The sequence below is a fragment of the Cyclopterus lumpus genome, chromosome 18, assembly GCF_009769545.1.
Source record: "Cyclopterus lumpus isolate fCycLum1 chromosome 18, fCycLum1.pri, whole genome shotgun sequence".
Lineage (NCBI taxonomy): Eukaryota > Metazoa > Chordata > Actinopteri > Perciformes > Cyclopteridae > Cyclopterus > Cyclopterus lumpus.
Genome location: NC_046983.1, coordinates 10,305,126 through 10,317,450, shown reverse-complemented (window position 1 = coordinate 10,317,450; position 12,325 = coordinate 10,305,126). Strand labels below are relative to the sequence as shown.

General features: G+C 43.8%; 1 protein-coding gene across 1 annotated transcript in view; it reads right to left on the bottom strand.

Annotated features, from left to right (window-relative positions):
• The window catches only part of LOC117747892 (receptor-type tyrosine-protein phosphatase delta-like), an 88,916-nt gene that overhangs the window by 62,291 nt on the left and 14,300 nt on the right, over positions 1-12,325 (bottom strand). Inside the window, exons 2-3 of the mRNA XM_034557393.1 lie at positions 3,585-3,730; positions 1,366-1,507 (exon numbers count right to left, since the gene is read on the bottom strand). Of these exons, the coding sequence (XP_034413284.1) occupies positions 1,366-1,507; positions 3,585-3,730 (288 nt within the window). The remainder of the gene's footprint in view (positions 1-1,365; positions 1,508-3,584; positions 3,731-12,325) is intronic.

Here is a 12,325-nt window from a genome sequence, read left to right as displayed (position 1 = left end):
CAATACATTGATGGGAAAGGAGAGCGAGCAGAAGAGCAAAATGGAAATGGTAATAAACATGCTAATGCTATGCCGTGGAGCGGGGAAGAGCAGCTTCTGTACCCGTCCCTTAGCTATCTATTTGTGTGTGTGCGTGTGTGTGTGTGTATTTGAAGGGGAAAAAAAAACAGAGAAAGAGACAGAGCGAGAGCTAAAGGGAACAGGAAATGCACAGAGTATTGCATGTGAGAAAACGTGCACACGTACACACACACCCGCACTTTGTGCTCCAGAGTAAACAGGCGAGAGCTGCATGTGGACGTGCCACCTTTCTCTTTCAATCTGCCTCTGGAGACAGTGCAAGGGGCCTTTTGTTGGCTCTCTGGTGAGATAAGAAGTAGGGGGCTGGGGGGAGGGGGGAGGGGGGGGCTTCAGAGACTCGCAGAGCCAGCTTTTCTTTCCTATAGGATGGAAGCACCCCTCTCAATAGAAACTTATTTGCCATATTGTGTAATTGTGGTACATAATGGAGCACACCTCATTCAGGCAGCCCAAGGCATTTTTCTAAAGCCATTTTCTCCATTCAGCGCCAAACAAGTCATTCTTTAGAGAGATATTACTCAGCCTTTTAAGCTCAGGGCCACCACATATTTTGCCTTTGAATGGAATGTTGTGTGTAATCAAGATAAAAATGTTGCTCAGTGCTTATTATAAAAGCGGCACTTTCAACCAACTTGATATTTGTCGTCTGACTTTTTTTTATTCTCTTTTGTTCACTGGCAGTAAACAAAGTGGCTGACCTTTCCCATCTGGATTGTTACACATGTCTGTGGAGAGGAGGCGCAGCTATTAACAGCCACTGGTCCCTGAAAAAGGGACTGGCCTGAAGGCCACTTGGGTCTCGAACAATACCATAAACAATACATGCTCGTTAGTCAAATGCGAATACACCAAAGAATATCAAAGCTGAAACGCAGAGATGAAAAATGACTGATTTGAAAAATATTGCTGAGCTTTTTCCATGAAACCACCACAGGCTAGGAATGGATGGCTATTTGCATAATTTAACTGGCATCTTAATTATTGTGTCAAGCATCTGTATGCAAATGACTTAAGTCAGAAACAGAAACTTACTCGGCTAATGGACTAAATCTTATCAAGTTAAAAGACACATCGTGAGTGTAACCAGAGTCTGTAATTGGGATTGACGGTGCGCTGCGACAGGAAGAAACAAAGAGAAAGGGCAGAAAGACAAGTAAACTCACGCTTACCTGGGTTAGCTGGGAGAAAAAAGGCATGTTAGAGGTGTGTATGTGTGTGTGTGTGTGTGTGTGTGTGCGTGTGTGTGTGTGCAATTGTTTTTCTTTCGGGGTGGCTGAGACCTACCACGTAAAACAGTGAGTCTGGTGGTCGCGCTCGTCTCTCCAACACTGTTGGAGGCGACACATTCATATATGGCTTCATCTCGGGGCGTGCGCAGTGGCTGAATTCTTAGCACTGAACCAGAGCCGTCGTCGAACTCTATCACCTGCAGGTGCGACAGACAGGATATGTTAAAGGAGATTTTTTGGCTCACGACGGGCGAAGGGAGGGGCCTTCCGCAGAGGAGTAAAAGACAACACTGTCGAGGACATTTGGCTATCGACACGGATGGTGATTGACACAATGCGCTTCCCCATGACACGAACAAAAGCTGCTGCCTACCTTACATTGAGGCCTAGAATATTGTGGTTATACTCTACATTTGCATGTATACACGTAACATCAGGATATGTGGCGAGCATTCAAATGTGTATTGATTACATGTAGGTACTGAGCATATTTGATGTATATATGTCCATTTGTTATGTGTTCAGACGTAATGTCTTTTAGTTCATGAACTATTCCTTATCTAAATAATTGATGCGGCTGACTAACTTTAAGAATGGGGAAAGTTCGGGTGGTCAGAATTTTTTACTTGGATATCGTGTTGTAGAGTGATATTTAAATCTGAATGTGTCCCACTCTTAAAGTTAACACTCTATCCCTTGGAAATGCGACACATTGGATTGTGTTAATGGGACAGAAACAAGCACAAACAGTTAAAGGTGGCTTGATAAACAGTTACGGACAGTTGTACCATGAGGTGAGATAGTGGTACATAAGACAGGACCGACTGTATTGGACAAACGACACATAAAATGCTCACAAACAGGTGTTTGTTGTAGCTTATTCAGCTATTTTTGCATGCTACATGTTGTATACTCACTGATTTCTAGAAAGCCCTGTGTCATAACTCAATCTCTTTTAAGCATAGGAGGTAGATTTCAATAAAGATAGGCCTGAGACCTCTGCTCCATACACAAGCACACGCTGACACACGCGCGCACACACACACGCACGCACACACGCACGCACACAAACACGCACACGCACACACACACAGACGCACGCACGCACACAAACACGCACACACGCACGCACACACACACACACACACGCACACAAACACACACATACACACACACACGCACACAAACACGCACAAACGCACGCACGCACAGACAACCACAGAGGCCTACAAACATTTTAAAAGTTCACAATACATCTGCGCACGTGTTAGTTAACAATACACCTCAACATTTTCATTGGCCGAGCTATAGCGGTGTTGGCATTCAAGCTTTACAGCAGGTGATGGTAAAAAAAACAAAACATTAAAAGGCCCTTCTTTCATAGTAAGCAGCAGAAAGGAAGTTGCGAGACCTCTAAAAGGAAATGGTTTTTTTTGGTTAGAAGATGAGGAGGCAGTGCATGATTGAATGGGCGACAGCCAGCAAGCCGTGTGAAGCAATGAGAGAATGAAAACTAGCGTGTTAGCATTCAGCACGACGGGCGACGCAATGAACTCTGATAAGATTAGATTTCTGTCGGCATGAGATGCAAAGAAAAGGCTGGAAAGAGATCCCCGAGCTCCGTTAAGCCGTTGCTGCTTTGCTGTAGCAAGCGTAGACGGCATTTCGAGCGCAGGGTGAATACAAAAAAAAGTAGTGACACCGTGATAGTCCCGAGGACTGACACAGAAATTAATAGAAATCTTATCAGCGCTCTGCAATGATGTGTTATTTCTCATGGGTATTGAGCCCAAGTACAGATTAAAGCTGACCAGAAATCAAAGCTTCAGCAAAAAAATAAGCAGGGTAGGACATGCATTTAGATAAAGATGCCACAAAGCAAGAGGGTATTTCGAAAGGGAAAGCGCTACTTCCCTTTTCACTTTGCATTAAGCTGGCAAATGTGGCGTGATGCTAATGTGGGTATCTGGGTCACACCACAAGTTGTTGTTTTCTTTCTTCTGTCCAATTGCTCTTTTCTTGTCTTTTATTTAATTACAAATCGGTCCCCAGATCTTTTTGTGTACGTGCTCATTAAAACGTGTTCATGTACAGAAAAAAAAAAGCTTAGCCAGCATGGTTATTAGAGCCTGCTAATGCTTGGTGGCAAAAAAGGCGAAAAAAGCAAGCGAGCCGGGCTTGGCGCGATGGATTATGTGCGTGCGGAGCCAAAAGCAGTGCTTGAAGCATTCCCATTTTGTCGAGCATTTTACATCAGAACAATAGACCTAATACCTCAAATCTCTGGTTGCTGACTTTCTTCCCCTTCTTGTTCCACACGATCTTCGGTCGTGGATCTCCCGTAGCTTGGCAGATGAAGGATGCCACGCCTCCTTGCACGCCTGTTTGGTCATTGGGGGTTCTTAAAAACTTTGGTGGTGCTGGAGAGAGACAGAAACAGAAGAAAAGATGACACACATAGTTAGTAGGCACGCTACAGGCAGAGCAAGTCATCTCTCTCATCAATTCGCGTCAACACAAGAGATTGTACTGACTTCATTGTGTGAGTGGAAACTGATGATCAGTGATGAAGATCAGAAGTTCAAGGACAGAGGGCATCTTATCTTGACTCTGGGAGTATTTCTATAAAACTGTGAAATCTCTGAAGTATAACTGAGACTTTAGAGGGAGTTTTAAAGAGGAATTCTCGGATGAAAAGACACATTTTTGTGGGGAAGAAAGAAAAGAAAAGGTTTCGATCGCTGGAGAAAAGAAGTTGAAATACATGCTGATTTGATCACATTGTGGTAAGATATTTTGGGTCTGTGTCAAGGCTGCAAACTTTTGTAGAGAAATATTGCCTCTTCCCCCATTGTTGTCTCTATTTGATACTGTCCCAAAGCAAATTCAATAAACGTATAGTGGGGTGTATAGAAACTGTTCACTTAGGATCTAGATTGTTCACTACACCGTACAGGGAAGACTATAATGGAAATTACTACTATCTGTAACCCTTTGCTGTGTTATGTGTAATTAGGTGTTCGAGCTGCTAGTGAGTACCTAATTTATAATGCCACTTCAGAGGGAAATGAGTTCATAAAATTAGGGAAAATACATTCAAAAGTAATCTATCTTGACAAGCTGTTACGACTCCCACGGTCTACACACTGGACTTAAACCACGTGACCATCCAGTGCTTCTAACGACATAAGGCTGACATTTTCCTCACTGAAACAGAAGCTTGCGCCTCCGTTCAGTAGCACACATCACTAATCTCTAGAAAAACCAGCAATCAGAACGCGGGTTGCGCCCCGTGCATCCAGACACGGACCTGATAAGACCCTCGCAGCGCTCTGTTCGGCGATGTGAGCATCCTGCCGCTCCTAATTGGTCCCTCAATTCAGCACAACAAGTCAAGTGTAAAGGCAATGAGGATAGAAATGCAAAAATGGAGGTGAGAGAATAGCAGAGTGGAACAGTGTTTTCTTTGTGTGGACATGGATAGGGACGTTCCCATCGACTGTGGTTGCTTTAGGCTCCGATCCCGATAGCGGTGCAAGAGAGCTGCAACCAATGATTCCCCAATAATATTCAGGTTTGGTCAGCCATTAAAACAATTCCCAAATTCAGTTTCAATTCCAGGAATTGGAGTTGTTTCGCATTTTGTATATGTCAAAAACAACATAAGAGGGACGAGTAGGAAGCTTACTCTCCCCTTGATGACATTTTGATTTTGGAGATTTATATTCCAGCTCCATCGTAATGATCAAGGCTAATTTCAACAACGCTGTCGTGCTTAGTCAGACTCCCCTAGTATTTTCATCTAAAGCTCGAGTAGCGGCTTCAGTGGGAGGTGTAGCTCCATCTGTCCCCCTGCGGAGCAACTGTTTGCCTTTTATCAATCACTTCAGCAGGCCATTAAGGGCCACACAGCTGCGGTAATGCCAACCATCTGAATCACCTCATCTGTGTGTGCAATTGTGCCTGCCCGTGTGCCTGTGTTGTTGACTGATTTGCACCTCCCAGATTGTGCTGCCCAGCGGCGGCGCTGCGAGAGAGGGACAAATTAACCCGCAGGCCTCACGGAGAGGTGACATAATGTGTGGTCAGCACATCAAAAAGGCCGAATAGATAAACAGGCAAGCAGCTGGGCCTCCACCGGGGCAAACGAGTCTGGGAAATCACCTGATTGCCTCATGACATGCGCACATACATTAAAATAAAACCCACACACCCGCTTCTCAGAGGCTCTCGCTCATCCGGGCGCGCTGACAGATCTGACAGGTGGGAAGCGGGGTTGACACTGTGTAATTTGCACGCGGCAGAAAGCGCCATTATATCTGAATTTGCACTTTATCTCGTTGACTTTGCCGGGGTGCACATTGTCACTCCCGCCAAGAGGGTGCTGATGGGTAATTGATATGCTATTGGGGTTGTTTTCGCTCCGGGGCCATCCATTATGGCTCGGTGCGTCTCCCCACGCCGGCTGAGATAGACTACTAGGACATGTACGGGAGATCAGCACTGGAGGTGTGTGTGTGTGTGTGTGTGGGGGGGGGGGGGGGGGGGGGGGGGAGTCATCGCACAATGGGGAGTGATTGAGGCGTGACATGGAGGTAATGGTGTTTTCACAGACATGGCCGCTGATAGCACCATCATACCCCCATTTTAGGTCTGCCGCTGACAAACATCCATTTTGGCCGACTCCTCGTATCGCTGCAGGTAGACAAAGGCTGATTGAAACCTCTGTTCCCTCTGAACAATGCCATGACGAGAAGCTTGACAGCGACTAAAATGATTTGGTCTATGAACAAACGTTGTCGCATGCAGCACGAAGACACCTTTTAACACAGAACCCTGATTTTTCAAGGATTGTGTTGGGGGAAAAAAACCCGACCGAACGCTTCTACAATAAGACAGTGGAAAGATGGATCTGCAATCATGTTAATTTCGGATAGAAAATAATGTAATTAGTTCAGTTTGGCCTTTAATCAAATCAAATCCATCTCAATTGAAAGAACTGCTATCTAGTCGAAGCGCCTGCAACCTCTGCAGCATATGTGGATCTCCTTTGAGAGGTAACCGTGAATTAATACCGAGGATAGGCAGCGGTTAATCCAGTGCTAAGCTGTCGCCAGCAAACAAATGAGAAGCAAAGCCTGTCACAAGCTAAAAGGTTGGTGACATGGGCCTGTGCCTGTTCTCCCTTGAGGTCGTAACGTAACCTTGTTCACACCGCTGCCAGGAAGAAGAGCTTCACAGCATCCTTTGCTCTATTTTTCATGGATCAACGCCATATTAATAATTCGGTGGCTGACTGAGAGCCTTTATCGTTCTCAAGAACAGCCATGTCCACAGGGCTGAGGGGGCAGAGCATTTCATGCCTGGAAGTACGTATTTGTTTAATGGAAAGCCATAAATGGAAATTGGAAGCCTTCAACAATGTGGGAAGCCCATTTTACTACTGTTGCTGGTACCATAAACTATCCTTATTAATATTGTGCCCCCCTTTGGAGGCCTTTTACAACTACCATTTAAATGAAGTGGTCTGATCAATCAATAAGATGTTCTTAGGAGATCATCGCCACACTGGGGCAGCTTTTTTTGGTTTCAACCAGCAGTGAATTTAATGCTTGTTTTCTGCAGAACTTTGGGAGAACTTAAGGAACGTGTTGCAGAGCGGGACTATAAGTTGAGAGGACTGCGTAACGGAGGCCAATGATATCATATTTCTTTGTATCGTCCCGCTAAACTGGGAGGATAGTTGTGTTCAGAGCGTCTTGTGGATCTGCATTTATTACAAGTTTGTTTGATATTGGCTTAACTTACAGCCAAACATGCATTTAAATACTGTTCTCAAGTCTGGGTTTCATTCATAATGGGCAAAACATTTCAAGTCCGCCATGACTAAAGTTTGATCTGCCAAGCCATTAAAGAGCATGAATCAAAGAGTGGAGAGACGAACATTAATACACCCACTTTCAGTTGGATCCTCTATTCGGCACAGACACCAGTCCAAGACTGCTCGGTTTTCACAATTATACTGACTGACATATTCAATTTAATTTGCATGAAAAGGGCCATTTCCTCTCTGAATCTTTAACTTGCAGGGTGAGGTGGGGTTGTGGAGGGCGATAATTAATCCTAACACATTGGGTGGCAGTCTGCAAATACCCTGCTCCATTTTGGACATACTGGTGGAAGAAAGGAACATTTAAAGATGCCATTAACCTCATTCGACATCTTTAAGCCGCAGCCTATCAATTCTGAGGCTATTGATGAATTGTCACAATGGCAGCAAGTGGTGCAAATAGAACTGAAAGGGGTGTCTAATGTTGGACGAGGGTAAAGGGAATACTCGTCATATACAGTTCTTGGACATTTTACTTTATCTAATCATTTAGGTGTTCTGAAAGTCCACTGCAACAATGTAATCATCATAGTATTTCAATTTAAATAAAGAAATATACTCTCAGAGCTTCCTGCCAAACCTTTGATAAAGTATGGAGACCTTTTCTAGATTACTACGACTCCTTACAAGAACCTCTCCACAAAGACTAATGTCGATCACTGATCCGTCCCATAGCAACAGTTTCCTTAGCTATTAACCATTTTATTTTTCTCACTTTATTATTTGGGGATCGATTCATGCAATTATTTTTGATATTATGTCCATCACCTAAATGTACCTGAATTGACCTAAAGGTATAACTTCCATATAGCCTGTAACCCTACATTGGGTGGGTGGTGCGGATGTGGTGGTGTGGGTAGTGTTCGGGAAATGAGGTTTCAAATTTCAATCTATAATTGTCCTCAGATATGTGTGAATCCTCGTCCCTGGTGGGATAAAAACTGTGAAAATCAATAAAACATATTTACAAAAAAAATAAAGAAAGGTGCAGAGGGATGGATGTGATTGTGATTGCAGTAGTGTGGTTGATGAAGTAACCCCACCTCTATGGATTCATTAACGGCCCATATAGTGTTCAGAAACATGTGAACCCCCATGTCGTAATGCAGACGTGCAAACACCGAGATAAACAATGCGACAGAAAAAGAGAAGCTAAACCACACACACACACACACACACACACACATCACAGTGCATTACCCAGCTCTCTGTCTGCAGCATTATGATAAAAAATGTGCCTTTTGTAATGCTGAGGAAACAAACTGCACATTGTATGTGCTCACAAAGCAGAAGGAATGAAAAGGAATCAGAGCTTAATTAGAACTGTTGGCTGATTTGAATTGCATGCTCATCGGTAATCTTGTCTTAAATGGAAACTGAAATTCTTATTGCAATTAGTGATTACTTGAAAAGGGATATTGCTCCCGAATGACTGTTAATTACTGGATCAGGAATAGTACATTAATTCACTGCAGAGGTTTTAATGCAGTGCAATGATGGAGACCCGCTCCTCCATCAATATTGTGCTGCTTGTCACACATAATGAAGTTCATAGTACAAGCCTTCTCCTATACTGTCCCCACCCCCACCAAAATGTGCTCTCTCAGCAAAATTCATAACAGTCATTATGTAAAACTAATTCAGTAGAAGATACAAAAATGCGGCTTAATGACACATTAATATTGAAACTGCATGTGGATACGAGGGCTGCGGGTCCATTTTGCGATGGGGTCGGACTCTCTTATTTGGCTCATAAGACGCCAAGAGTCTCCCGTGAATAAATAAATGCATATCATCAATTACAACACGGTTGCTTGTCAAATATTTAGCCCAATGACTGAGATGGCATAAATCATATTCCAATGGGACGTCCTTTAACCCCACTAAGTGTGCGTTACTCATTCTCGCTGGCACTGCGATGCAAGGCCTCAGCTTCTGGCAAGAGCTCTGCAGAAGTTAGGGCACTTTAGTACAACAGCAACAGCTTCAAAAAGAATGGCTAATGCACTCGTCCCACATTCGATGGATTGATGGGGGGGGGGGGGGGGGCTCCAAAGGTGCACTACCTAGCATACACGTGGCACACACTCTCACGGGCGTTACAATGTTCTCGCGGGATGGAGAGAGAACATTGCGAATGGCTGAAAAATATTAATAAATTGGGGGTTTGGAACAATAGAAAAAAAAACATTCTGGAAGGTTCCATTAAATAAATATCACATGGTTATTTATGGAACAGTGCCGCTGTTCGTATTCTGTGTTTCATGGGATGAGATGGCATCTGAAAGGCCCCCTTGTTGAATTATCATTGAAGATGAAGCAAAAGCCACTATTGCTATATGTTTGCAGAGAAAAACGCGTACCCCTTTTTATCTCTCACACACACACACACACACACACACACACACACACACACACACACACACACACACACACACACACAAACACAAGCTACCGCCATCTCCCACGGGACACATTAGCGATGTAGAGGGATCCAGTTTGTCACTTAATAAAACGGCCCACTCAAACAGATGGCTTTGTTCAAATGGCCCCCAACGCTTTAAAAGCTGGAACTGAATCGCTGCTGTGGCAAATCCGACACATGAAAGCCCACCTCCCTTTGCGGTGGAAACCAAACAGAAGGAAACATATAAATATTGAATTGCGCCACTGTTGGCCCGAGACCATCCGCAAGAGAGAGGAAAAAAAGAAAACGAGGGGAGCAGGGGGAGAGAGAGAGGGAGGTAAAAGAAAACAGCAGATTCTTCTGTAGGAGATGCTGAACATCTGGGCTGAGGCTGTCGAACAAAGATGTAAAATAATACAGAGGCTTCACTTTCAATAAGACATCCTCTCTCATTCATTACTTGTTCATTTGTCTATAGATACACAAATATAGAGCAATATTTGTGACCATTTGAGGGAAAAACGGTGGAATAAGAAAGTATGAAATGTGGATGCGTTTGTCTTGTTTGCTTTTCCTCCGACATCTGGAAAAAAGAGAAACCATAGATAAGTAATTCTAATTGCGCAGGCTTACTCTGTTTGGTAGTCAGCGCAGTCTATTTGCAAAAAGTTAATTATCTGATAGGATAGGCAGTGGCAGCCACTAACACAGAAAGCCATTCGTTCATTCTGTTATCCACTAGGCAATGGAACGATTCATTAAATGGCACTGCTGCAGCAAAATGGCCAATAGTTATCATGCTGGGGCTGCACAGACTTGAAAAGATGTTAAAAATGGCAGAAAGTGATAAACATTATTTGGCCTGTCAGCTTACTGCCAATGTAATCACGTGTAGATAATACGGGGGAATGATTGTGTATGATTCAGACGCTTCCACCACACATGTGAAGTAAATCTTATGGGAGATTGATATGAAAATATCACCATGACTGCATGTGCAGATGGGAATCTACAAAGCTGCTGGCTTTCCACTCCATGTAGCAGAAATCAAAAGATACGGATGGAGAAAAGTGGAATGGAAAATCAAATAAGCAATGTATTTGACTGGCTGTACTCAAGAGAGAATTACATTATGCTTGGGCCTGTCCTACTGTATTTTTTTTTACTGCATAAACACATAATTGCCTTTGCCCTCAACCACGGAGCGGAAAAGCCTGCTTCATATTTGTCTCTGCAGGAGCAGAGATGGATTATGTCGCAAATCATTCCAGCGATTCGGCATTGTATATTTAAACAGACTTTAATTGTATGGATAAGTTGTGCCAAGCCTTTTCCGATGGATGCCAGTTGTAAGGCCAGAAGAGGTGACACATCCCCTGCGCTGTGTTTTCTCAAGCGCTTACAGGCTAACGAGCTCATGCTCCAGCAATCCTGCTAAATGACAACTCGCTTCCTTGTCAGCTCGGATATCGTGTGAATGTCCCCAAGTTCACCAAAGGAGGTTGGTTCCACCTAAACTAAGCTTTTTTGGGGGGGGAAAACCAGGCCTTTCACGCCAAATCTTCTATAATGTCTACTGTACGTCCAACCGTCACATTGTGAAATTCAGGGAATATTTCATAACTCTGTTGAGAAGAAATATGGACAATGTTGGAATATGATACTACAATTTAAATGCAGTTTCTGAGAAACCTTGAAAAAAAAAGCAATCTCTCTGCGTTCTGTTTTCTCTGCAGCGAGCCGTAGTCATGGCTATCCTCAAACCCCAAAACTATTACTGGGACAAAGAATATGCAGAGGGGAGGTACCACAAACAGTCAAGGACCAAAGTGACCTTTCACAGGCCACTAATTCTATGCAGCGGTGGAGGAAGATTATCGCACAATAAACGTGAGGAAGAAAAATGGTTGCGATTGAAATATTTTTGAGGCAATCATTTTGGAATGAGTGTGATCTATCCGAATACACCAGCGTATACTGTCTGATTGGTAGAAGAGAGTGATGACGTCACGCCATTGGCCGTCTTTGCAGCAGCCGATCTACTTCCTCAATACATGTGTTACGCATCCAATTGTGATCCGTTTTGTAGCTACAGGGTGTTGTTGATGCATATGTTATAAATAGCTACACGGTTTAAACCAAGTCTAGTTACACTGAGCCTTGAGCTGCTAGGTTTAAATGCTAGCTTCCTGCATACACGGCTTAAGGGTGCTTCGATCAGGGTTTTGGGGCCGATCATCAATCCCCAGAAGCAGAAACAGACCATACCGATAACAGGGTGTATTTCAAGCTTTCTATTTATCGTGGAGCAGTATTTATCTGGAGATGAGAAAATGTCATGGATTGTCAACTGTTCATTTATTGGCAAGCAACGTTGGCAATCGTATTCCACTCCTGTGTTTTTCACAGAATTAGATTCTCTTTGTGGAGGTATCTGGGGATCAGTCGCTAAAAGCCTGTCAGTCTAACAAGGGGTTTCTGTCGCCCGACGCCAGGATGCATTCCTGGGTGAGCTGATTGCAGCAGCGCGCCGCGGGACTGGTCCCAAGCTGCTCCGGCAGAGAGGCGCTTTTCTGTCCCCTCCCTGTTGTTATGAGTTCTCTAGTCGATCAGATGGCTTCAGACCGATACAAAAAAAGTAGTGATGTCGCCAAATATTTTTGGGGCCCAAGTGTATATGTGTGAGAAATACTGCAACACTGCTTTTAAATGAGACCC